Source organism: Symphalangus syndactylus, chromosome 19, assembly GCF_028878055.3.
Source record: "Symphalangus syndactylus isolate Jambi chromosome 19, NHGRI_mSymSyn1-v2.1_pri, whole genome shotgun sequence".
Lineage (NCBI taxonomy): Eukaryota > Metazoa > Chordata > Mammalia > Primates > Hylobatidae > Symphalangus > Symphalangus syndactylus.
Genome location: NC_072434.2, coordinates 72,766,685 through 72,791,721, shown reverse-complemented (window position 1 = coordinate 72,791,721; position 25,037 = coordinate 72,766,685). Strand labels below are relative to the sequence as shown.

Genomic DNA, 25,037 nt, shown 5'->3' with positions numbered 1-25,037 from the left:
TGCCAAATAGACAAATCTAGAATGTTAGAACACACAGTTGTGGCCAGGCATGATGGCTCACACCTGTAATTCCAGCACTTTGGGAGGCCGAGGCAGGCAGATTGCCTGAGCCCAGAAGTTCGAGACCAGCCTGACCAACATAGTGAAATCCCATCTCTACTAAATACAAAAAATTAGCCAGGAATGGTGGTGCGTGCCTGTAATCCCAGCTACTAGGGAGGCTAAGGCAGGAGAATTGCTTGAACCTGGGAGGCAGAGGTTGCAGTAAGCCAAGAACATGCCATTGCACTCCAGCCTGGGCAACAAGAGCGAAACTCCGTCTCAAAAAAAAAAAAAAAGAAAAGAAAACACAGAACATTTATGGATGTCAGTTTTGCCCAATTGGCTGATAGTGTTTTGTAAGTCTTCTATATTCTTGGTCATTTTTTCTAGTTATTTTGTTCATTATTGAGGAAGTGCTATTGAAATCACTAACCATTATTGTTGAATTGTCCATTTTTCCCTTTAGCTCTGATAGCTTTTGCCTCATGGATTTTGAGACTCTGTTGTCAGGTGTGTGTATGTTTATAAGGTGATTCCAATCTTCCTAAATTTATTAATACTTGTTTTGTGGCCCAGCGTGGTTTATCTTGAGAATGTTCCCTATGTGCTTGAGAAGAATGCGTCTTCTGCTGTTGTTAGGTAGAATATTTGTTTGTGTCTTTTAGATCCAATTGGTGTATAATGTTGTTCAAGTTTTCTGTTTCCTTATTGATCTTCTGGTTGTTCTATTCATTATTGAAAGTAGGGTATTGAAATCTCTTACTATTATTGTGTTATTGTTTCTTCCTTTAGTTCTCTTCATGTTTGCTTGGCTGTTAGGTGGGAAAATGCCATTTTGCATTTCTTGTAAGGAAGGTCTAGTGGTGATGAACTCCCTCAGCTTTTGTTTGTCTGGGAAAGTCTTCATCTTGCCTTTATTTTCAAATGAAAGCTTTGCTAGGAGTAAGATTCTTGGTTAGCAGTTTTTTTTCCTTCAGCACTTTGAAACTATTATCCCCCTCTCTTTCGGCCTGCAGGGTTTCTACTGAGAAGTCCCCCAGTAATCCGATTGGAGCTCCCATGTATTTCACTTTCCTCATGCTGCTTTCAAAATTCTCTTTTTGTCTTTGACTTTGGCAATCTGATTATAATGTGTCTTAATGTAGACTTCTTTGGTTTATCATATTGGGGGCCGTTTAGACTTCACAAATCTAGATGTTCATTTGCCTCCCCAGATTTGGGGAGTTTTAAGGCATTATTTCTTTTTTGGTTTTTAGGGCATTATTTCTTTAAATAAGCATTCTGCCCCTTTCTCTCTCTGTTCTAGGATTCCCTTAGGCTTTCTTTATTCCTTTTTATTATTTTTTTTTGCTCCACTAACTGGATAATTTTAAATGACCTGTCTTTGAGTTTGCCAATTTTTCTGTTCGATCAAGTCTACTCTTGAATTCCTCTAGTGAACTTTTCAGTCCACTTACTATATTCTTCAGCTGAATTCCTGTTTGATTCATTTTTATATCCCACAAATTTTGACATAGTTTGTTTTCATTCTCATTCAGTCTCCTTTGTCATTTCTTCTCTGACTCATGGATTACTTGGAAGTGTATTGTTTATGTCAAACACTTGGAGATTTCTCAGATATATTTAACTGGTTACTGGTTTTCAATTTAATTATGTTATGGGCAGATAACATGCTCTAAATTATGCAGTTGTCTCAAATGTATGCATCTATGTAACTATCTTTGTATATCTATCTCTACATCTCTATCTTCTGTATCTCTGTATATCTATCATGTCTATCTATTCTGTTACATTTACCTATCATCTAACTGTCTCTATCTTCTATCTCTATACCTATCTCTTCTATCTGTAGTATTTATATCCATCCATCCATCCGTATCTCTATCTAGCATATCTATCTACCTATCTGTGTCTATCTTCTATCTCTATCAATCCATTGATCTATATCTGTAGATATCTATCTTCTATAGCTCTATTATCCATTTTTCAATATATCTTTGCCTCTATCTCTACCTATATCATCTATTTATCTTCTCTGTCTTCTAGATCTCTATCATATCATCTATCATTTCTATATTTATCTGCCTCTATCTGTATCTTTATATCTCTATCATATATTTATATCTGTGTATATCTATCTATCTTATCTCTTAGCCCAGTTGCCCAAGGTACCAGTATCCTTATCTGCAGGTGAGCATGAGGACATCTGTGTTGAAGACACACCAACCTTTGGACAAAGAATGCAGGGTCTCAGGAGCTAGGCCAATTCTTTGCATTCTGAATGCTATTTGTTCCTGTACCATATGGTAGTAAAAATTTGCATGGTATGATTTTAAAAACTTGAATTTTTAACTTAATGTTCTATGTTCTGTAGTAATCTCATTTTCATGTTACCAAAGGAAACCTGTTATGACCAGAATAAATTATTTTCTCAACATTGAACTAAGAATTCCTAGAGCTGGGGAAATAAAGGAATGTCCTTTGCTGCCAGCCTCCCTCCTTCCTCCTTAGGATACCTCTTTAAAATTAATTATTAGTTTGGTTTTCCCATTTAATGGAGAAATTATTTAGGATGTTTTCTAAAATGTCCAAGTGGCTAGCTATAACTTGCTGTTTATTCTTTGATTGACAGTGACTAATGTCATTTCACAATGGCCAGGAAATGTGGGCTGTATAATCTCCACTTTGAGAGGATTTTGACCTAATGCCTGGTCATTTATGTGGCTGGCCTCTGGATATCTGAAAGTAATATGAATCCTTCATTTGCTGGTTTCAAAGTACTATCTACCTATCTTCCTATCACATAAATGTTTCCAGTGATGCCATCAATAGTTACAGAAATTGATTTATTTTTATATATCTGACCTATTGATTTCTAAACACAATGTATTAAAATTTTCTACGATTACCAATGCACCAGTTATCAATTCTGCCTTTTATTGCCATAGCTTTCTGTTTCCTAGATACTAAGTTATTGTGATTTTATATAGATAGATAGATAGATAGATAGACAGATGATAGATTGATTGATTTTCACCCACAGTTACTGGCTCATAACTCATAAAATCTTTGGGATTGCCAAAGTGTTTTCTTTAGAATGCCTTTTGTCTGATAGATTCCAGGGTGGGGCTGGTCCCTGGAAAGACAAAGGCAGGAGTAGAGAGTTGGGACTTTTGGCCCCACACCCAATCTCCAGGGAAGGGATAGGGGCTGAAGGTCAAGTTGTTCACCAATGGCCAATGGTTGAATCAATCATGCCTATGTAACGAAGCTTCCATAACCCAAAAGGACGGGGTTCAGAGAGCTTCCGGATAGCTGAACATGTGGAGGTTCCTGGGAAATGGTACGCCCAGGGAGGGCAGGGTGGCTCCGCGCCTCTTCCTTCATACTTTGCCCTATGCGTCTGTATCCTTTGTAACATCCTTCTTAATAAAGCAGTAAACATAAGTAAGTGTTTCACTGAGTTCTGTGAGCCACTGTAACATATTAATGGAACCCAGACAGGGGTTTATGGGAACCCCAACTTGAAGCCAGTTGGTCAGATGTTCCAGAGGCCTGGACTTTTGACTGGTGTCTGTGTTGGGGGCAGTCTTGGGAAGTGAGCCCCAATCCTGTGGGGTCTATCTCCAGGTAGATAGTGTTGGAATTGGAGTGAGGACACCCAGCTGGTGTCTGCTGCTTGGTGGTGGGGAGAAACCTCACAGGTTTGGCCACGGAATCTTCTTCTGTATTGATTGCTGCTGTGGTGTGAGAGCAGAGGAGAAACGCCATTTAAGAGAGCTTTTCCCTTGTACAGTTCTGACATATTAGGATAATATGAGTAATTTCCCTGCAGTAATGCCTAAAGCATAACAAGCACTATAAATGGTGTTAAGCCCTGTTGTTAATGTTAATTGTTATTATTCACCATCATTTTGGTTGGTTGGTGCCGGGGCTATGTTGTATTTGTCCTTACTGGAAAGTTACTTGGGACAAGAGACACAGACCTAATCCATCCATCCAGTGTTCTGGTCCTTGAGGGGTTTCAGATTCAGACCATGTTTATTTCACACATAACTCTCTGAGTGGACGGTCCAGCAACTCCTATGGCAACTCATGCTCATTCCTACGGTTCTTGCTCTTGTTCAAACACATTTTGTCCTTCCTCCTTATCCACTGTGATTTTCTGACTTCCCCAATATGAGTGAGACGTGTGAGCAATAAAACAGCCCTGAGAACTATTCGGGAACTCCTCATCAGTCTGAATGTTGGCACTGCACAGCCTAGTCTCGTGGTCAAGCAAAACCACCATGGATGAACCTGGAAGACACTATGCTAAGTGAGATAAGCTGGTCACAGAAGGAAAATACCACAGCATTCTACTTATGTGAGGTATCAAAGGAAGTAAGTTCATAATGACAGAAAGTACAATGGGGGCTACCCTGGCCTAGGAGGAGGGAGAATGGATTTTAATGAGGACAGAGTTTCAGTTTTGCAAGATGAAGCGTTCTGGAGATGGATGATGATGATGGTTGCACCACATGTGAATATAATTAACAATACAGAACTGTACACTTGGCTGGGCACGGTGGCTCATGCCTGTAATCCCAGCATTTTGGGAGGCCGAAGCGGGCAGATCACCTGAGGTCAGGAGTTTGAGAACCACCTGGGCAACATGGAGAAACCCTGTCTCTACCGAAAATAGAAAAAATTAGCCAGGTTTGGTGGCACATGCCTGTAGTTCCAGCTACTTGGGAGGCTGAGGCAGGAGAATTGCTTGAACCCAGTAGGCGGAGGTTGCAGTGAGCTGAGATTGTGCCACTGCACTCCAGCCTGGGCAACAGAGTAAGACTCTGTCTCAAAAAAAAAAAAAAAAAAGAACTGTACACTTGAAAATGGTTGAATGATAAATGTTATGTGTATTTTATCACAGCTTAAAACTTTTTTTTAACAACTTTTGCTCTGTGAAAGACCCTGTTAAGGTGAGGTGGCTCATGCCTGTAATCCAGCACTTTGGGAGGCTGAGGCAGGAAAATCTCTTAAGCCCAGGAGTTTGAGACCAGCCTGGGCAACATAGTGAGACCCCATCTCTAAAAAAAGTAAATGAGCCAGGTGTGATGGCATACACCTTTAGTTCCAGCTACTCAAGAGCCTGAGGTAGGAGGATTTCTTGAGCCCAGGAGTTCAAGACTGCAATGAGCCATGGTTGTGCCACTGCACTCCAGCCTGGGCAACAGACTGAGATGCTGCCTCAAAAAAGAAAAAAGGCTCTGTTAGGAGGAAGAAAAGACAAGCCCAAGCCCAAAAGTGGGAGAACATATTTGAAAACCACATATATGGCAAATGGCTGGTCTCCAGAATATACACAGAACTCTTCATCCTCAACATTAAGTAAACAAACCATCCAGTTAGAAAATGGGCAAAAGACATGAATGGATATTTCACCCATGAGGATAGAAAGCTGGCCAATGAAATGACAATACAATGCAGCCATTGCATTCTTGGGCATTTATCCCAGAGTAATGAAGACTTATAGTCACACAGCAACCTGTGTACATGAATGATTATAGCAGCATTATTTGTAATTGCCCAAAACTGGGAATGACCCAAATGTCCTTCAATGGATAAGTGGTTAAACAAACAGTGGTGCATCCATAACATGGAATATTCTGCAGCAATCAAAAGGAATGAACTATTGACACATGCAGCAGCCTTCATGAATTTCCAGAGATGCCAGGCAAAAGATACCACATATAGGATTATTCCATTTATAGAACGTTCCTAAAATGACAAAGTTATATTAGTGCAGAACAAATTGTTGGGTGCCAGAGTTAAGGAGTGTTACTGTGGGAGGAAAGTGGGTGTGGTTATTTTTATGCCTTTTTGGGCAGCATAAGGGATTCCTCGAGATGGAAATGTTCTCTGTCTTGACTGTACCAGTCTTAATGGTCGTCGTACTGTACTACAGTTTTGTGAGATGTCAGTGATGGGGCTCAGAATGCAATACCCCAAAATATGGCACCTTGGCATGCTGAGTATCTCAAGCTGAAGGAAATTGTCTCCCTCTGACCTTCTCCTGCTTTTCTCCCTTGAAGGAAGCCATAAGAGAATTCTCTGACCTACCTCCCCCCAAAGCGGGTCATAGGATCCTCATTCCAGAGGCCAAGAAGAATCTGAACAAACAGGCCTTGGCAAGTTGCCCCCAGTTTATTACCATTAAGTTGCACCTGCTTTTTGTCTAAGCATATTTTTACATGACTGTTCATTCTTCATCAAACCCAAGCATAAAAAATAGACAGATTTGCCTGTTTCTTTGGGTTTTTGTTTCTGAAGGCTCACTTGTCACATAAAACCTTTTGTTAAATAGATGTGTGTTGTGCTTTATCTTGTTAACCTGTCTTTGTGATTGGGGCCATACATGCAAGGTTCACCCATGCGCCTTGCAATGGGTGAGGAAAAGATACTACCTTTCCCCCCACCGCGCCCTGACATCAATGTTGTGGGAAAGTGAGTGCACGGTGCCTGTGCCCTTTGTGATGCATTGAGTGGTGACATGCTGATTCTCAGAAGGTCATAAAGGAGGAGGAAGGTAAAGTCAGAGGCAGTGTGGGGGCAGAGGGAGTGAGGGCAGTCAGTTCAAGTTAGAAGATGTTTGGATTTGTTTTCTTTTTAGAGACAGGGTCTTGCTCTGTGGTCCAGGCTGGAGTGCAGTGGCACAATCACAGCTCACTGCAGCCTTGACCTCTGGGCTCACCTCCCGAGTAGCTGGTACCATGCTGGTGGTATGCACCACCACGCCAAGCTAATTTTTTTGTTTTTTTGTAGAGATAAGAGTCTCCCTATTGTTGCCCAGGCTAGTCTTGAACTCCTGGGCTCAAGTGATCCTCCTACCTCAGCCTCCCAAAGTGCTGGGATTACAGGTGTGAGCCACTGTGCCTGGCTGAAGCTTGGATTTTAATTCAAAGTGTCCTGGGCTCAGTAAGATTTCAGGGGAGGTGTTCAGCATTTGGACATTGCAGAACGGACCCATCAGCATGTGGTCGTCATTGGGCCCCTGAGATGAGGAGAATCAGGAGGGTAGAGACTGCCATCTACACCCTGCAGCCCCAGGCCCCCAGGAACGAAGCTGTCATCCAACAAGTCAGCCTTGTTGCTGGGGACCGTGGAGAACATATCCCCACCCCGGGAACCGTGGGGCTGCTCAAGAAGAGGATGCTATGAAGAGCTGACTGTTTTGGTGATTGAAAGGAGTGTTTAAAACAACGGGGCCTCATTCTGGGTTGCATGCTGTCAGAGAGAGCCAGGACAACTCCATCACTGGATGTCCCCATAAATCTAAGCTGGCCAGGAATCAGCAGGACCCATTTTGGCCAAGAGGGGTCGGTTAGCCTCCTCTCCATCTGTGCTTAGACATAGGTATGAGGGGCCTGGCCTTGTGTCTGAGGGACCTCTGCAAAAGGTTTCATGTGCAAGAGGAGAAGGCCCTCCCTGCCAGCTCCCAGGTCTCCTGGGCTGCACCTGTCTCAAGTTCCCTTTCCCACGTCAAAGAAGAGTAGGAGAAAGGACATTCAGGAGCGTTTGAGAGACAACACGCGCACCCCACGGCCCAGGCTTCTTGTACTCCTGGCAAGGGGCAGGGCGGGGCTCGGCCAGCGCAGTCATTGCCCGTGGAATCTCAAACACTGGGTTGCTTTTCACCGAGGCCACACGCCAGCGACTCTGAAGCCTCCTCTCCGCCAGCGGATCGTGGACCGCGGCTCCCTGCCCTCGCTTGCACGCTTTGCCCAAGAACTCTTCCTGGGGCAGAGAAGTTCTGGAAACAAGCGGCTGGCCCGACGGCGGAGAAAACGGGCTGCGGGGCTGGAGGTCAGCGTGATGCAGGAGAGGAAGGCGCAAGGCGGGTGGAATAAACGCGCACGGGTGTGAGGATGGAGATGCCCCGCGGAGCTGAACGCGCGGAGCATCGACCCCTAAGGACGCCCTCTAAGGAGCTCGCAGGCCCAGACACAGCAGGGCAGGCTGATCGGCGCCCCAGCCAGAAAGGCGGGGACAGAGCCCTCACTCCCTCCCCTCCCCAAAAGAAAATAACGCAACGAGACGGAAGACTTCTCGCCCGGCTGTGCGTTTTTATTGGCGCGTCTGCAGCGAGCCCCAGTGGGGAGACCGAGGAGTGCGGCCGGGGCGGCCCTCAGCGCACCTGGGCCAGGTTGTGCCTCTTGTACAGCAGCGCCCGTCTCTTCTCGCGATTGCGCACGAAGACGCGCAGCCGCGCGGTAGGGAAGGTCACGGGCGCGGGCCGCGAACAGGCCGGGCCCTCCTCTGTCAGCCACGGGCACTGCAGGCAGCTGGACGCGCAGGGCCGACCCCTGGGACGGACATAGGCTCAGCACGTGGCCCAGCGGCGGGAGGGGTGTGGGGAAGGCGAGTGGAAAAGGGGAGAGGGGGAGGGGAGAGGACGGAGGGGAAAAGGAGTGGCGGGGCGGGGCGGGGCGGAAGGAGGAGGGGGCGGGGGCGGGGAGAAGGAGGAGGAAAGGGGCGCGGTTTACCAGGGCTGGGCGCACAGAGTGCTGCGCAGGAAAGCCACGGCGCCCCCGGACAGCCCCGCGTAGCAGCGGCTCAGCTGGACCAGCCCCTTGCGCAGTCCTCTCTGCAGGTCGCGTGCACCGTCGCTGCTCACCGGGTACTCGGCGCTCAGCCTGCGCAGGTGGCGGGTGCACGGGCCCTGAGGTCACCCTCCTCGGGTAGACCAGGGCGGAGGGGGAGGGGATGCAGGAGCACTGAGGTCACCCTCGGGTGGCCGGTGCAGGGGCCGTGAGGTCACTCTCGGGTGGACGGGGGTACAGGGGCCGTGAAGTCACCCTCGAGTATCGGGGTGCAGGGGCCGTGAGGTCACCCTCGGGTGGACGGGGGTGCAGGGGCCCTGATGTCACCCTCGGGTGGAGGGGGGAGACTGCCCCGCCCACCTAGCAACGCCCAGACAGGTTGGAGGACTCACATGATGAAGGCTGTCACACCGATGGCCCAGATGTCTGTCTGTGGAACAGCCCCCTGGCCCTCCAGGAGCTCTGGAGCTGGGAGGGGCACATGTGGTTGGGCTCAGGTGGAGGGACACAGGTGGTAGCCATGAGTGAGTGGTCCCAGGTGGGATAGGTGGGGGCACAGGTGTGTGGGCCAGGTGTGCGGCTGAGTGGGTGGCAGTGGAGCTGGGAGAGGGGACAGCACTGGAGGAGGGGGGCTTCTTCCTGTCCCTCGCCCCAGGTGAGGTCCCCCCAACTGTCCACACACGTACCCATGGTCTCTAGGTAGTCCTTGAACTTCTCCGAGGGCAGCACCTTCTCCTGGCTGAGGCTCTGTGCATTGCCCAGGTCCACGACCTTGAGCAGGTTGTATTCGGTGATGATCACGTTCTCGGACCTCAGGTCCAGGTGCAGGATGTGCTGCGTGTGCAGGTACTGGGTGGCGCTCAGCATCTGCCACAGGTAGTCCTTCACCTCGGATTCTGAGTAGGAGGCCCTGGGGGGCAGAAGCTGCTCAGCCCAGGCTCCGGGGTGGGGGCCACCAGGGCCAGGGCTGAGACTACTCCCCGTGGACTGGGAGGGGCACTGGTTGTGCAGAGGGGCCTGGTCCTCCAGCCCCACCCCAAAGGCCTGCGTCCATCAGTCCATCAGTCCGTCCATCAGCTCAACCACGCCACCTCAGGCCACCCTCACCTCTCGGCCAGGCAGGGGAGCAGCTCGGGCCCAGAGCACAGCTCCAAGATGAGCACCAGGTGCCGGGGGCTGAGGTAGGCTGCGTGCAGCTGGGCCAGGTGCGGGTGGCGCAGGCCCTTGAGGGCCTCGTATTCGCGCAGCACTGCTGTCTTGTCCTTGGGGCGGTAGGGGATGATCTTGGCGGCCAGCGCCCGCCCGCTGGCCTTCTCCCAGCACTGCCGCACCACGCTGAAGCGGCCCCTGCTCAAGGGGACAGCGGTCAGGCTGGTGGGTGGTCCCCTCCCATTCCCCGACTCGCAACACTCAGAGCAGCAGGAGCCCAGCTCAGCGAGAAGATGGGTGTGGGAGCATGGGTGGCCAGCAAGGGGGCGGTCCAGGCCCTGGCCCCACCCGCCTGCAGCCCCTGAGGCCACTGCACCTTCGGATCTGTGTCTGGAATGCGAAGGTCTTTGTGCTGGGCAGGGGTTGGGCTGACCGCCCCTGGCTCTCCTCCTCAGAGGCTGTGGGAGGAGAAGCAGGTGATAAGACGGGGCGAAGAGGGCATCCCCACAGCCCCAGCTCTCCCCACCTCTCCCATCACCCCTTCCCAGGCACCCTGACAACTGGGGCTTTGAGCTACGCACTCCCACCTCTTGTTCCTCAGGTTCTGGGGGTATGGGGACAGGGAGGGGGTACAGCAAGCAGTGAGAGGCAACCTGAGTGAGGGTGTGAGGGCTGCAGGGGCATTTGAGAATGGACCACCCATAGCAATCATGCCCTCTCTTCCTCTCTTGAGCCCAGGGCAGACATTACTAATCAACCCCAGCATTCCTCCACCAAAGCTAGAGGCAGCCCAGGCCAGTCACTACCAACTCTCACTACCAACACTCAGCATGAAGCAGAATGGACTTGTGTGCTCATCAACAAGTGTATGGGAGTGTAGCTGAGTGAAGGGGGGACCTGGGGGTGAGGCGGCCCCTAAAGTGTGTAGGCCTCGAATGCCAAGCCCAGGAGCAGCTGTCTCCCCAGAAGGAAGTGGACAGCTATGGAGACCCTGCACAGGAGGGAGCGTAATCTGGGTCTTCTAGATGCTGTTCCCACCCTCCACGCCCCGAGTGTGGTGTGGCTCACCCAGGTGGCTGGGCCCTCCCAGGAGGACTTGCTCCGAGGGGCTGCTGTAGGGGCCCATTCCTGCCTTGCTGACACATGCCGTGCGGAAGGTGTAGGTACCGCCCCGGGAGAGCTTGCTGGTCAGGTAGCAGCAGTCAAAGATGTCGGAGGCCAGTGTGGTCCAGCTGCCGCCTGGCCACATAGGAGCACGTGAGGGGCCACTGAGGCCTCCGCACACCACGTCAGTGGGGGTGGAGAAACCCTTCCCTGAGGCCACCCATGGGAACAGAGCAGGCCAGGCATCTCCCCAAGGGCCCCTCGACATGGCCCCCGGGAGGGGTGGCCGGAGCCTCGGGGCACAGGGGCCATGTCATACCTTCTAGGCTGCACTGCACAATGTAGGTCACAGGGCCATAGGATTCCACGGGCTTCCAGACCAGCAGCACCCCATCCGCATACACCTCCCCGATATCCGGGCATGGCGAGGATGAGGGGCGCTCTGCAAGGCACTGCCCAATGGTCAGTGACTCCAGGGTGGGCACCCAGCCTCCAGGGGCCAATATCTGGCTGGCGCCTGCCTCACCCTGGCAGCTACCAGGGCTCTGGAGCCCACCCTCCCTGGTCCTGTTCATTCAGGGTCCAGTCACAGTGAGGACTGGTAGGAGGGGCCTCTCCTGGCGAGGGGCTGGGGAGGTGTCTGCCCTGCCAGACCCCACTCCTGGGCTGGCCCATTCACCTGGGTGTGACCAGAACCCTGTGCAGGGGCCCAGGGTCTGGTCAGAGGGGCCCTGGTGGGGCTGCTGGGCTTCACTGGGTTGCCCTACACAGGTTCAAGCAGGCCGGCCCACTCTGGGCATTGGGCCAGGGGTCCCAGAGCTAGGCCTGTAGCCCCATCCTGACCACCTCAGAAACACACCCCAGGGAACTGTGTTGTGCTTGTAACTCGACTTTGAGGTATGGAACGGGAAGCAGCCCACTCCTGCATGGGCTGGAGGGATGGGTGTGGAAGGAATGTGGGAAGATGGTGCGATGGGTCATGCGCCCGAGAAACTCAGTTCTCCCGGCAAGTGGCCAATGGGATGGGCTTTCTCCCTGGCAGGGAGCGTGGATGAACGGGCTTCCTTCCAAGCCCTGTAACGTCAGCAGCTGCGTCCGGCCATCCTTCCCAAGGCTGGTTGTTTCTGCTGGGACCAGCTCAGGGCCTCCTGCCAGCCCAGGGCAGCCCAGGCGGTCAGAACTCTGTGTTGACCTTCTCAGGCCTCCTGCAGCCCTGGCCGTGTGTGGTGCCTGGCCCCACAGGGATGTGGGCTGCTCAGGGTCAGGGAGCAGATGCCTCGGCGGCCAATGCACGGGCCCGGAAGCATTCCACGCAGGATGAGGCTTCCCAGCAGCCCCAGCCCAGCCTCCCTGGCCTGGCGGGACCCCCAGTGTGGCCCACGCACCTGCCTTCCGGAGGACGCCCGTAGTGGTCGCTGTCCCCAGCGCATTGCTCACGCTGCAGGTGTACACACCCAGATCCTCAGCCACCACCACCAGGATGGTCAGAAGCTGGAAGTTCTTGAGGGTGGTGGAGATGAGGACACGGCTGCTGCTCTCCAGGGGGGCTCCGTCTGCAAAAGGACAGAGCAAGCCTCATGCCACAGCCAGGCCTCACACCTCTCCCTGGGCCTCAGTTGCCCTCCGGACTGCGAGGCATCCTGTGGGGCCAGCTCACAGGATGGCCACTCACCCGATTTCACCCAGCCCCCAGCCCCTGGGACAGCTTCTTACCTTTGCTCCAGGTGGCCTGGGCAGCTGGCTGGGCTGACACCTGGCAGGCCAGTGTCACTGACTGTCCCAGGACCACAGTCTCATCTGAGAGCTCCCTTAGGAATGTCGGTGCTGAGGAGGGAGCGTGAGGTCAGCCTTCAGGGATGACCTCCAGGCCCCAGAGCATGGCCTGGACCCTGCAGTGGGAACACCAGGGGGAGCCCTGCCCCACCACCCCCAACTCCCCAGCCTGGCCCATCTGCACCACCACCACTTCCTCCAGGAAGTCCTCCAGGACTGCTCAGTTCACCACACCCACCAGGACCCCTCATCTGTTCCCGCACCCCTGTGAGTGCAAGCTTGCTTCCCACCAGTCTGGCCACGCTGGTGGGACCCTGAAAGACAGTGGGGCCTGGTCTCTGTTGGGCCTGCTCACCTCGGTCCCAGCTCTTCAGACCTGAGAGCCGGAAGGAAGCAAGGCCTGGCTTCTTCCTGGGGGGCCCCTCCTTCTCCAGACCTGCAGGAGGAAGGGGGCCAATGAAGGTCATGGTCAGGAGGCCTGGCCCCTCTGGGTAGCACCAGCCGCCTCTGGCTGCAAGGACCCGGAGCAGCTGGGACAGGAAGAAATTGGGGTCGGCCGGCCCGCTGCCCACTCCCCAGACTTCCAGGCCACAGAGGACAGAGGAAACACGAAGACCAAGCACCCTTCCCACCTCCAGGCACGGGGTCAACAGGGTCCAGGGCCAGGGAGGACTATGGGGTTGTGAAGGGTTTTGGGGTCAGGGAGGGCCTGAGGTCAGGAGGGTCTGGGGTCACGTAGAGTATGGAGTTGGGGAGGGTCTGGGGTAAGGGAGGGTCTGGGGTCAGAGAGGACTGTGGGGTCAAGGAGGACTCATGAGGATCTGGGGTTAGGAGGGTCTGCAGTCAGGCAGGATCTTGGGTTGGGAGAGTGCAGCGTTGGGGTGTCTGGGGTCAGGGAGGGTCTGGGGCTGGTCGGGAGGACTCTGGGGTAAAGGAGGATTATGGTTCAGGAAGACTCTGACCCCTTCAAATGCTTTCCCCAGGGGCATACCACCTACAGCCTCCCCAGACCTCCACAGCTATGTTAGGTCCCAGGGCTGGGTCTCAGCTGCCCTGTGGGGAGGGTTGTCAGGGCTGGAGAGGTGACCCCAAGATTCAGAGGCCTGAGGCAGGGACAGGAGGTGTGGGCAGCATCTGGACACCGGCGGGGGGGCCCTGGGAGCCTCCTGCCATCACCTGGAGTGCAGTAACCTTAGGTACGAATGGCGGCCCCTGGACGTGCAGGATGCCTGGGATGGGGTGGGGGTTCACCTTCCGGCCTGCCCTTCAGTATCCGGGAGATGTGCTCCACGGAGGCCTTCACTCTCTCACGCAGCCCCAGCTCTGCGGGCTCGTCCAGTGGCAGGTGCCTCCCAGGGAAGTGGAAGAGGCTGCGTGACGGCGAGGACCACTTGCGCTTCCTGCCCACGGCAGCCTCCGCCAGCAGTGCGTCCATGTCCTCTGGCTCCTCTGTGATCTCCAGGCCTGCGTGGGGGCCCAGTTCACCTGGCCAGGGCCACGTGGGCTCTGGGAACTCGTCCAGCTCCTCCTCAGCCATGGGGGAGGGCAGCTCTGGCTGAGCAGGCTTGGGGACTTTCCTGAAGATCATAAACTCGAATGGGAGGTACTTGATGTCGTACAGGTCTGAGAGGTTGAGGTAGGCGGGGTCCACCTCAGAAATGTCCAGGGATATTGTGTCAGCCGCCTCCGCATCACCTGACAGGTCCCGGATCTGCACCAGGGAGACCTGCCCGACATCTTCCCATGGGGTGGGCTCTGGAGAGGTCCTGGAGGGAGCCCTGCCGACCTCAGGCACAGGACTTGCACTGACCTGGGGCAGCGGGCTCTCAGCCCTGGCCTCCTCCTGCTCCTCCGACGACTGGGACACAGCCCAGGCTATCCTGGCCCACATGGGCCCCTGCCCCAGCATGCCCCCCGCATCTCCACCAAAGGCAAAGGTGCCATAGCCAGCCACGCCTGCGTAGCCCCCACGACACCCCAGGGAGAACTTCCGCGTGGTCGCCTGTTCCTGAGGCCGCTGCAGGGTGGGTGTGGAGTCGGACAGATCCTCAGCCTCCTGGGACCAGCCCTCAGCGTCCAGGGAGGGGCCAGGCTCTGTGCCCACCCAGGAGGAGCCCACTCTGAGGGAGCTCACTTGGGAAGAGGTCGCCTGGGAGGCTGACCCTGGGGAACTGCAGGGGCCGGGTTTTGGCCTCCCAGGAAGAGAGATGTCTCCAGGCCCCATCTTAGAGTCTAGTGGGGGGCTTGCTTTGGCAGGGGCAGGGGGTGCCTGGGGCTGTCCCAAGAAGGGGCTTGAGGGTACTAAGGGGGCCTCTTTGCAAGATCCTGGAGGGAGGGAGCCAGGAGGGCATGGGGCAACTGCTGGTTGGGGGCTGCAGCCCTCCTGGGGGGCAGAACCCTGCTTGGGGCAACAGAAAGGGGCTGGCTGCCCCCAAGGGCTGTCCGGGGATGGTCTCTCTGGCTGAGCAGTGCCTGGGTGGCCACCACTGGATGGAAGCTGCTTGGAGCCCTGAGGGTGCCCCCTGTCCCTGATAGGGGCCCCCCCACAAGGGGCTGAAGGCAGTCGCTGTGCCTCACAGCAGGCCTCCGGGGAGGGGCGGGGGGTGCCTGGAGGGTCATGTTCCAGGGAGTGGCTGCGGCCAGGGGCCAAGTGGGTGCCAGAGGCAGGCAGCCGGAGGGCGGTCTCGGAGGAGGGGGCTTTGGCCAGGAGGGTGGCCTGCTCCTCCCTGGCGGCCTCCTCCTCCAGCACACGGTGCTCCATCAGTGGCTCGCGCAGGCCAGGCAGCGCCCCCGCAATGTACCCGCCCTTCAGCAGGTGCCGCCGCCGGGCCGGGTGCCGCCTGCTCCCCAGGGCCAGGGCCCCGCTTTCAGGGCTCTCACCCTCCTGCTGGTAGAACAGACTGCGGATGACGCTGTGCCGGGGCACGCAGCCTTGGGCGGCCGGTGGCCCAGCACCCTCGGGAGATGCAGGCAGAGCTGGGGCCTCGGTGGAGCGCTCACTGGCCTCGGCCTCCTCAGGCAGGCTGGCCGAGGGCCGCAGGAAGCCCCGGGGGTGCAGCAGTGGCGAATGTGTCACCGGGGAGGGTGGCAGTGACTTAGCCCGGGCAAATGGGGCGAGCTCATTGTCAGAAGAGGAGGAGGAACTGGAGGAGCCACCAGTGTCCCTGCAGAGGTGCCGGGCCACGCCGAGGGAGGGGCTGTCGGGCGGGCCCCGCAGCAGCTCAGGGATGGAGCGCATCACCAGGATGGACTTGTAGCTCATCAGGGAACGCTGGAACCGCATGGGGGCAGCAGGCATCAGGTGGGGAGACCCAGGAGCTCTGGGGTCCTCTGCCCCCAGGGTGCAGTCATTCCGCCCTCCTGCCCTGTGGGACTGTGTGCACCCACCCCCGCTGTGCCCAGCAGATGACTCCCGTCTCCTTTCAGCATGCTCAAAGGAGCCCAGCCCCGCTTCCCTGCACTCCTAGGTGCGCAGCTGGCCCTGTGGGGCCTCAGTTTCCCCTTCACTGGTCCCTACTCAGATGGTCACGGCTCACCTGCCAGCGACTTCGGGCCAGGAGGAACTTGAGCTGCTTGGTGTTGATGAAGTGGGCCTCCTCCGCAGGCATGGATTTCTGGGAGACCAAGGTGGGCAGCCACATGGCAGGGAGACCATGGTGCCCTGATAGGGGCCCCTCCCATGATGGAAGCCCTTCTGGGCAGCCCCAGCCTTGGGATTCCCTAGATCCAGGACACCACAGCCCTCACCCAAGATGTCCAGGTGGGACAGATGGTAAAGGCCAGAGGTCAGAGGTGACAGCGACCCCTGTCCCTGAGCTCCTTGCAGTTCTCCCTGCCTCCTGCTGGGGGTTGGGGGCTGGGGCACTGAAATGTGGTTCCAGCCTGAGGTTCCCACAGCCCTCTCACTAATGCATAGGAACAAACATCCTCTGGGCTGGGCAGAGGCCGGGCCACAGCCACAGTTCTGTGCTCACACGCCCTGTTGCCCAGAGGCCCTGCCCCTGTTGGCCTCAGGCTGCCCCTGCATAGCGTAGGGCTGACCCCGATACTCACCAGGAACCAGGGGTGGGAGAGGCACTGGGCTGCACTAGGCCGGGCCCTGCAGGGAGAGGAAGGCTCAGGAGGGGCCAGGTGGTCAGCTGCCCCCCGGGCAGGGCTGACTGGCCCCAGGCAGGAGAAGCCTGAGGGTGCACTCACTGAGGGGCTCTCTGCAGCGTAGCCTTGATGAAGTCTTTGGCGTCTTCGCTGAGGTGGGCAGCCATGGGGTTGCTCCATGACACACGCCCCTCCAGGACATTCAGGAGGGTGGCACGGTCACTCTCGCCGGCAAATGGGGACGAGCAGGTCAGGCTGAAGGCAGAGGGAGGGTGCAGCCCTCAGGTGAGGCCCTGACTGCAGATGGGCTCTTAGTCCTACTCCCATCTAGCTCTGAGAATCCCAGCAGGTTTCTCTGATTTGCCCAGCGAGATCCAGGCTCAGCTTGGAACAGGGACCCAGACCGAGCCTGGGGTATCTGGGCTCAAGTAGCAGAAGGGATCTAGGGTCAACTTGAGTGGGCACCAGCTTAGTCTGAGGTAGGGATCCAGGCTCAGGCTGGGGCAGGGATGTAGGGTCAGCCTGGGTAGGCACCAGCCTTAGTCTAAGATGAGGATCCAGGCTCAGGCTGGGTCAGGCATCTAGAATCAGCCTGGGTGGCATCAGCCTTAGTCTGAAATGGGGATCCAGGCTTAGTGTGGGGCAGGGATCAAGATCAGCCTGCTGAGGAGGTCCAGGTTTAGTCTATACCACCACCATTCTCAGGGCAGCAGTGGCTGTTATGAGTGGCTGCTGGACAACCCCCAGTCCTGCAGGGCAGTGGTTTGGCTGCCTCGTGACCCAGCACAGCCCTCTGATGACAGGGTGTTTGTGAGACACTCTGGGCAGGAACCTCTTATCAGGGTTGGCTGACCGCCTGTTCCCAAGATAGTAGCCCCTTGGGTCTCGGGTTTCTGATCTGGGGAGCAGCCAGCAGTGCACATGCCCTCGGTGGGCCTACAAGGGAGGGGTCTCAGGTCAGCTTTGGAGGAGGCAGCTGATGGGGCAGGGATCTGCTCACCTGAGGTAGGAGATGACACCCATGGCCCTGCAAGACAAAACACACTGTGCGTCACCCCAGGCCTGGCCCTCAGGTAAGAGGCACACACACAGGGAAGGGGGGAGCCCAGGGCTGCAGGAGGAGACAGGTTCAGGGAGGACCCTTTGGCTGACCAGTAGGCTGCCTGCTGCCTCCCCGGGGCAGAGGAGAGGGCCCAGCCATCTGTGGGAACTGGCTTCCTGGAGAAGTTGGCCAACAGACCCAGACCTGTTGGTCCAGCCACCCACTCACCAGATGTCGGAGGCCTCGCTCACAGGGTTCTGCTGGATGATCTCGGGGGAGACGAACTCAGGGGAGCCATACTGGCTGAACTGCAGCTCTGCTGGGGTGATGTTCTGGGCAAAGCCGAAGTCGCAGATTTTAATGTCTTCCCGGGCAGGATGCACCATCAGGATGTTAGAGGGCTGTTGGGGAGAGTTGGGAGTGGGTGAGAGCCGTGCCCTAAGGGGGTGACTCCTGGAGCTGATGGACCTGGTGGGGACACCCAGAGGCCCGGGGGCAGGGTGGGGCAGTGGGGAGCACCCGGCGCAGCCATTTGGGGACAGTCTCTGCTCCACCGGAGCCATGCCCCACCTGAAAGGGCTGCCTGGAGGTGGTGAGCTCCCTGTCCCTGGAGGCAAGCAAGTCCTCTCAATGAGGCTGGGAGTGGTGAGCCTGCCCCACCTGGCCTGTAGGCCCCAGGCTCTGGGGCGCAGGGGTGAGGACATACGAACCTTTATGTCCAGGTGGAGAACGCCACGGCTGTGCAGGTAGTGCAGCCCCTCCACCAGCTGCTGGATGTAGACCTTGACCTGCGGCAAGGGCTGCTGTTCAGGCGGGAGCCCAGCCCCAGCCTCCCTCTCCACTTCAAGCCCAGCCTCCTCCTGGCTTCAGCAGCTGATAATGCAAAGCCCTCCTGGGCCCTGTGTGCCCCTAAGCCAGGAGATCCCTCAAAGGTGGGGTGGACACGATGGACTTGTGAACCTCAGTGGGGGAGGGGCAGGCAGGGCTGGTCAGCTGGCCAGGTGAGGTGGGGTGGCAGGCTGTGTAGAGCCCGACAAGGGGTCAACACGCCCTGGAGGCCCTGGGGAGCCCCAGAGGCCCCTGAGCTAGAGAGGGCTGTGGCTGGGACTGTATCTGCAGGGGCCCGATATCTGAGCAGGGTCTGGGGCAGGGCGCGTGGCTGGGGCAGTGGCGGGCGGCGGCCCAGTCACCTCGGCCTCTGTCACCATGCCCTTCCGGAACAGGCGGTCCAGCAGCTCCTCAGACGAGCACCTGGGATCCCATCAAGGAAAACGAGGTTTGGGAGGCTGAGACCTGCCTGCCCCCAGAAACCCACACTCACAATGAGGCGGCCAGGACTGTGGGCACATCTGATCTCTGGGGGCAGCAGGGGGTGATGCTCAGGGTTGAGGGTGGAGCAGGGACCCCTCAGAACCCCAGATGGCACCCAGCTCTGAGGAGAGGGAGGGGCTGCAGGCTGACCCTGGGGACCGAGGCCACTCACTGCAGTGGCACGGTGAGGGGGCATCCTGTCCCCTCTATAGAAAGCCCATCCAGCACCCTCTCCCTGCAAAGAGGACGCCGACTTGGGGCAGGGGGCCATGTGTCCAGCTGAAGCCCTGTCAAGAGCACCAGAGGAGACTCCCAAGACAGGGCCACGGGGGTGGCAGGGTGAGCCCCAGAGTAGCCAGGCCAGGCAGCTCCTTTCTCTCTCAGAGGCCCTCTACAGAGTGGGAGCAGACCCCCGCCATCCCTGCTGAGGGCATCAGGTCATCAGGGCCAGCTAGCCACCAGTACCCACTGGGGACTCCAGTCACTGCCCGGTGGAACAGAAGACTCCCCACCCAAATTCCTGGCTGGGTGGCTGTCGCCACTACCCAGCCAGGCAGGGGACACTGTGCACATGGCTCCTCTGAGCCCCGGCCTGGCCCTGCCTGCCCCTCCTCAAGCCATCTCAGGGGCTGAGGGCAGGATACAGCTCCAGGATGAGGATGAGGGTCTTGCGGGTCTCAAACTGGTCCAGCAGCCCCGTGACCAGCGGGTGGCTCAGCGCAGCCAGGATGTCTCGCTCCCTGTATGCCTGGGCCCGAGTTCTGCTCCGTAGGGGGATGAACTTGGCAGCGCACAAGATCTTGTTTCCTTTGTGCTGCACTCTTTTCACAAAGCCAAACACGCCCCTAGGAAGGAGGGAGTGAGGGGAGCCCAGGTGGCCTGGGGAAAGGAGCCATCCGGCAGTCCAGGGGAAAGGGGGCTGGGTGCTACCTTCCAATCTCCTCCTTGACCTCATAGAAGGAGTGCAGCTTCCTCCGGTGGCTTTGCTTCTCTGAGTCTGGCTCATTGTCCCCTAAGGAGTGGGAAGCAGCTGATATGGGCAAAGGTGACCACCCCGATCCCCACGGAACCCAAGACTATGGAACCACACCCACACAGGTACCACACCCACCCAGGTACCACCATGGGAAGAGGGGTTGCCCCATGGAGCCAAGACCTATACCCGGCCAGCCTGGCTGCAGAGCCTGGGGCCCAGGAGGGGTCGACCAACTCACCCCCAAGTACCAACAGCTCTGCCTTGCAGAGCACCTGGCCACCAGCGTTTTGGGCCAGGCAGGTGTAAACACCGGCATCCTTCGAGGACACATGCCTCAGCACCAGGGAGTATGTGGTGCCTTCTTGCTGCTGGCTAAGCTGCGTACTGTCCACCAGCTGGATGCTGTCCTGGAGGCATAGGACCGGCAGGGCTGCTATCAGCCCACTCTGGGGGACCCCGTCACCCCACCCTTCACTGAGCAGTGCTTCTGACACCTGCTGTGTGTCCAGTCTGTGGGGGGATGTGGGGGAAGTGCACGGTGTGGACTGCACCCATCTCCCATGGGCCCCCCAGCTCCCGGGCCCGTCCCCGAATCTCACCCACTTGGACCTGCGTGCCTACCTTGTACCAGGTCACCAAGGGCTGTGGGTCGCCCTCAATGATAGCCTTGAATTGGGCCGTTCCACCTGTCTGTGCCTGCACATCCTCAATGGTTACCTGCATGGATGGGGGCCCTGGGAGGGCAGGGAGGGAACCATGGAGACCACCTCCCCAGCCACACACCCCTGGGTGCCAGCCACAGCCCACCATGCCTGGGTGGTTGGTGAGACCCTGAGATACACTGTGGGCAACTGAACGCTCCCCACAGCCCAAGCAACAGCACCCCATCCTGACCGCCCAGGTTTCTGACAGTTAGGGGTGCTCCTTCAATGGAACCACTGCCGCTCCCACTCTGACCTCAGCTGGCCAGGTGATCAGGAGTTGGTGGGGGCCAGTGGAGCTCACTAACTTGGCTGCCGCTCTCAGGGACAGGGTCCTATGGACACCAAGTTCACCGCCACTTGCCTCTCCCCAATGGAGGGTTCTGGCCCCTCTGAGGGGACACAGTGAGTAGAATGTGGGGGTCCCAGGCTGGGGCAGGGCTGGGACAGGCTGGGTGGCCTTTGCAGATGTGCAAAGGCCCCCCAGCCCTGGGCAGGCGGCATGGGGATCACACTCATAACCCCGCTGGGCCCAACCCCGTACGTGCGGTGTGTGTGTCGATGGCCTGGTATGTGTAGGTCCTCTGCGTGGTCTCCGTGACCACGTGGCTGTGGAAGTCCCAGAGCAGCTCCCCTGTGCCTGCCCTGGGCCAGGCTGCACCCTCCATCCTGGGGTTAGGAAGTGGGGTGAGGCTCTGCTGGGCCCCCACACGTTCTGAGCAGCCAAGCCTCCCGATGAGATAGGGGATCCCTGCTCACCACTACTTGGAAGAGGCTGCAGCAAAGCCTCTCTGGGATGAGGTGTACAGACGGGGGCCCAACCCTTAGTATGGAGGGGGCCCCCCAACACCTCTCTTCCCAAGGGTGGTCTCTCCTCCCCGCCCTGCTCTGCCCGGGGTGGCTGCTGTCAAGGAGTGGAGTGAGGGCTGTAAGGCCACCGCGGTAACTCGTGCCCTGCCCTGCCTGCCCTGGGATGTTCCCTGGGGGTTGGCCCCCACTGCAGGACCCAGCAGTCTGGGGAGGTTACCGAATGGGCACAGTCCATTCCTGGGCTCTGGCGATGGCCTCCGGCTCCTGCTCTGGGCCTTCGTGGAGGAGGGGCTGTGGCACCTTCGGGGGCACGGCTGCTGGGAGACGAGGGCCTCATAAGATGGAGCCCAGGTGGTACCCGCAACAGGTCCCCACGTTCCCACGCTAGGCAAGCCAAGGCAGAGCTTTGGGCTCCGGGGGCCCTGGGCCATGGATGAGATCCTGGCAAGGCCCTGGGCCCCAAACCCAGTCCCCAGCCCACAGCTCAAGCATGTGCAGTTAGCCACCTTGCAGAGCCCAGGTCCCAAGCACCCTCCATATCCAGCTTGGCACCACCAGCCCCGAGGCTCCCCTGCCCACCCGCCAGGCTGACAACTGGGTGCAGTGGCCTCTGCTCCTCTAGAACACTCTCTGACAGCCAGACAGGACAGGCAGCTCTGTCTCAGCACTGTGCGTGCCAGGAGCATTCAAAAGTTCCTAGCATGCAAGCGATGGTGGGCAGGATCCAGAGGGCCAGGGTGTCACCCCATGGGGCTGCCCAGAGGTCACAGGTAGGGCCCTTGATGCCGCTCCACCCAGCTGCGAGGAGAGGACAGGAGAGACCCAGGGCAGACTGGGTAGAGGAGTGGGGCTTGGGACAGCCCCGGCCGGTGGCACAGGCAGCGCAGGCAGGGCAGGTGGCTGTAGGAGTTGGGTACACGTCAGCTTCAAGCAGGTGGACGAGTGGGAAGGGTGCCCGCCACAGGCAGGGCGGGTGGGGTCATGACCAGAGCAGGCCAACCCATGCCCACTCTGCAGAGGCATCGGGCAGAGTGAATGAGCATCAGGCCTGCGAAGAAGCCCGAGATCTGCCCAGGACGGGCCAAGCAGCACCTGGGGCAGGTTAGTCTGCTCAGCCACTGTGGCCCTGGCACACAGCCCATTGGATGTGGCGGGGTGCACTCCACCCACGAGGCAGAGTGAGAGTGAGGGCCAGGGCCAGTCCTCCCAGACCTCCACCCCAGCCTCAACCTGTCCTTCCCTTGCAGACACCAGCCTTTGATCACTGCGGGGGGAAGGGTGACAGGCCAGAAGAATGAGAAGAGACCACTTCCCAGGGTGACAGGGATGCTGTGCCCCTTCTCCTGGGCCAGGCCCTGCACCCAGCCAGCCCTGTGATAGGCGCATGGAGCAAAGGTACACCAAGGTGGGGCCTAGAGTGATGCCCCTTGGCCCTAGGTGGCCCCAGGGTGCCCAGGCAGCTAGAGGGAGGAGCCTGAGCTCATTGAAGGCCTGGGGGCTTCCGTGCCTGTTGGGAAGCAGACCCGAGGGGCTGGCCCTCTCATCTCATGGGGGAAGGCCGCCTGCTTGCCCCGAACCCTATGCCCCCTGGCCCTGTGGGAGGCCACAGAAGCAGCACAGGGACTGTGGGACTGTTGGAAACGCTGGCTGGAGCATGTGTTCAGGGAATTAAGCGTGAGACTATGGTGGGGGGCTGTCCCGTGCAGTCCTTGGGGAGGGCACTGTGCCCTGGAGGTCTCATGTGCTTGGCTCCAGTCTGATGGCCTTTCTCCAAAGTGATGGGACCAGATAGGGGTGGCTGGGGAGGGTGCATCAGGGAAGGCCCTGCAAGATGAGGTGGGGTGACCAGAGTGGGTAGGCACACAGGACGCAAGGCCATGATGGTCCTTTGTGTGAAGATAACCAAGGCAGGGTCTGGGCCAAACAAGGAGAAGGAGAAGGGCATGGACCCAAGAAGCCCACACAAGCAGGATGCAGAGGATGCTGGACAGGGCAGGGGAGGAGCCTGGCTGCCATCCTGCCCCAGCTCTGGCCTCGCTCCAGCCCCGTCCTCATGGCTGTCTGGACGCCTGACTCCAGGCCCCCCATCCATCTGCAGTGAGCAGCAGGGCCTGGGATGAGATTCCCCCAACCCAGGCCTCAGTTTCCCCAGATGCACCATCTGTCCCTTTAGGAAAAGGTCCTTGATCGGGGACCTGAGGACTGGGCTGGAGAGAGGCCAGGGCTCGAGCAGGTTGGCGGCCAGGCTCACACTTGTAATCCCAGCACTTTGGGAAGCTGAGGCAGGAGAATGGCTTGAGCCCAGGAGTTTGAGAGTAGCCTGGGCAACACAGCAATACCCCATCTCTACCCAAAAATAAAACAATTAGCCGGGCATGGTGCCATGCACCTGTAGTCCCAGCTACTCGGGAGGCTGAGGTGAGAGAATCGCTTAAACCCAGGAGGTTGAGGCTGCAGTGAGCTGTGGTCGCATCCCTGCACACTGCTCTCCAGCCTAGGTGACAGAGTGAGACCCCGTTCCAAAGACAAAAAAAGAAGAAGCCGTTAAAGTGCTTCATAACAGGAGACCCCCAACACCTGCGGGAAGGGGCTTAGGTGATCATAACACCTGGGGGAAAGGGCTTGAGTGACCCGCAAAGCTGGCTCTTGTAGCAGCCAGTCTGGTCTGGTCTGTCTGGGGTACTGGCTGCTTCTGCCCCTCCCTCCTCCACCTCCTCCTCCTTCTCTGTCTTCTTCCCCCTTTGTTCCCCTCCTCCTCTCCCTCTTACTTCTCCCCTCTCCTCTCCTTTCTCACCCCCTGCTCTCCCTCCTCCCTGTCCACTGAGGAGCACAGGGCACCTGAATTGGCCATCACAGGCCAACCATGGGAAGCCTCTGGCTCCTGGAACAGATTCAGAGCAGGAGGAACCTTCCAGAACCCATTCTGTGCCAGATTCAGATGGGGAAACTGAGGCCAAGCAAGAGGTAGGCTTTGCCCAGGACCCCCAGTGCATGGAGCCACTGGGATTCCAAATCGGGGTCACTGGGGCCCGGCCAGTTAATGCCCATGGGATGGGCACCCCTCATGTTGCACAGCCAGAGTTGGGGTCAATCCCTGGGGGTCTTTGTGATCAGCATGCGTCTGGGCCTCACCAGGTGCCTCCGAAGTTCCGGTGACTGGGGGCTGGGAGCCGGTTTCCTGGAGTGCAGGTCCCCCCCCGGGGCAGGGGCCGGGGCCAGTGAGGTCACCTGTGGAGGGGCCTGGCGCCTTAGGGTCCAGCAGTCTCTCCAGGACGGATGTGATCTCCTGGTCTGCTCGCTCCAGGGTGGTGTCTGTAGAAGGGGCAGATGAGTGCAGAGGGGGTGAGGCCCAGGGGTCTGGTATAGCTGCAGGCTGCGGAGGGGTCTCCAGGAACCCCGTCCCCCTCCTCAGAGACTACCTAGGTGGGCCGACACTGGGCTTCTCCCCACCC

At 57.4% G+C, this 25,037-nt stretch overlaps 1 protein-coding gene across 3 annotated transcripts in view; it reads right to left on the bottom strand.

Moving 5' to 3' along the window:
* Nucleotides 1–8,127: 8,127 nt before the first annotated feature.
* Nucleotides 8,128–25,037, bottom strand: part of OBSCN (obscurin, cytoskeletal calmodulin and titin-interacting RhoGEF) — a 168,660-nt gene continuing 151,750 nt past the window's right edge. For 2 of the 3 annotated variants that reach the window (XM_055233742.2, XM_055233744.2), the window contains 26 exons: nucleotides 24,718–24,897; nucleotides 21,803–21,899; nucleotides 21,320–21,444; nucleotides 20,696–20,808; nucleotides 20,313–20,481; nucleotides 20,029–20,110; nucleotides 19,743–19,943; nucleotides 18,978–19,038; nucleotides 18,498–18,575; nucleotides 18,016–18,188; nucleotides 17,746–17,772; nucleotides 16,848–17,000; nucleotides 16,704–16,749; nucleotides 16,187–16,264; nucleotides 13,902–15,921; nucleotides 13,006–13,086; nucleotides 12,591–12,701; nucleotides 12,263–12,430; nucleotides 11,197–11,319; nucleotides 10,842–11,012; nucleotides 10,150–10,231; nucleotides 9,732–9,971; nucleotides 9,311–9,534; nucleotides 9,017–9,092; nucleotides 8,568–8,717; nucleotides 8,128–8,387 (listed from right to left, as the gene is read on the bottom strand). In XM_055233742.2, coding sequence (XP_055089717.1) covers nucleotides 8,210–8,387; nucleotides 8,568–8,717; nucleotides 9,017–9,092; nucleotides 9,311–9,534; nucleotides 9,732–9,971; nucleotides 10,150–10,231; nucleotides 10,842–11,012; nucleotides 11,197–11,319; nucleotides 12,263–12,430; nucleotides 12,591–12,701; nucleotides 13,006–13,086; nucleotides 13,902–15,921; nucleotides 16,187–16,264; nucleotides 16,704–16,749; nucleotides 16,848–17,000; nucleotides 17,746–17,772; nucleotides 18,016–18,188; nucleotides 18,498–18,575; nucleotides 18,978–19,038; nucleotides 19,743–19,943; nucleotides 20,029–20,110; nucleotides 20,313–20,481; nucleotides 20,696–20,808; nucleotides 21,320–21,444; nucleotides 21,803–21,899; nucleotides 24,718–24,897 — 5,207 coding nt within the window. In that variant the 3' untranslated portion in view covers nucleotides 8,128–8,209. The remainder of the gene's footprint in view (nucleotides 8,388–8,567; nucleotides 8,718–9,016; nucleotides 9,093–9,310; nucleotides 9,535–9,731; nucleotides 9,972–10,149; nucleotides 10,232–10,841; nucleotides 11,013–11,196; nucleotides 11,320–12,262; nucleotides 12,431–12,590; nucleotides 12,702–13,005; nucleotides 13,087–13,901; nucleotides 15,922–16,186; nucleotides 16,265–16,703; nucleotides 16,750–16,847; nucleotides 17,001–17,745; nucleotides 17,773–18,015; nucleotides 18,189–18,497; nucleotides 18,576–18,977; nucleotides 19,039–19,742; nucleotides 19,944–20,028; nucleotides 20,111–20,312; nucleotides 20,482–20,695; nucleotides 20,809–21,319; nucleotides 21,445–21,802; nucleotides 21,900–24,717; nucleotides 24,898–25,037) is intronic. The other variant, XM_055233743.2, reaches the window with a different exon arrangement.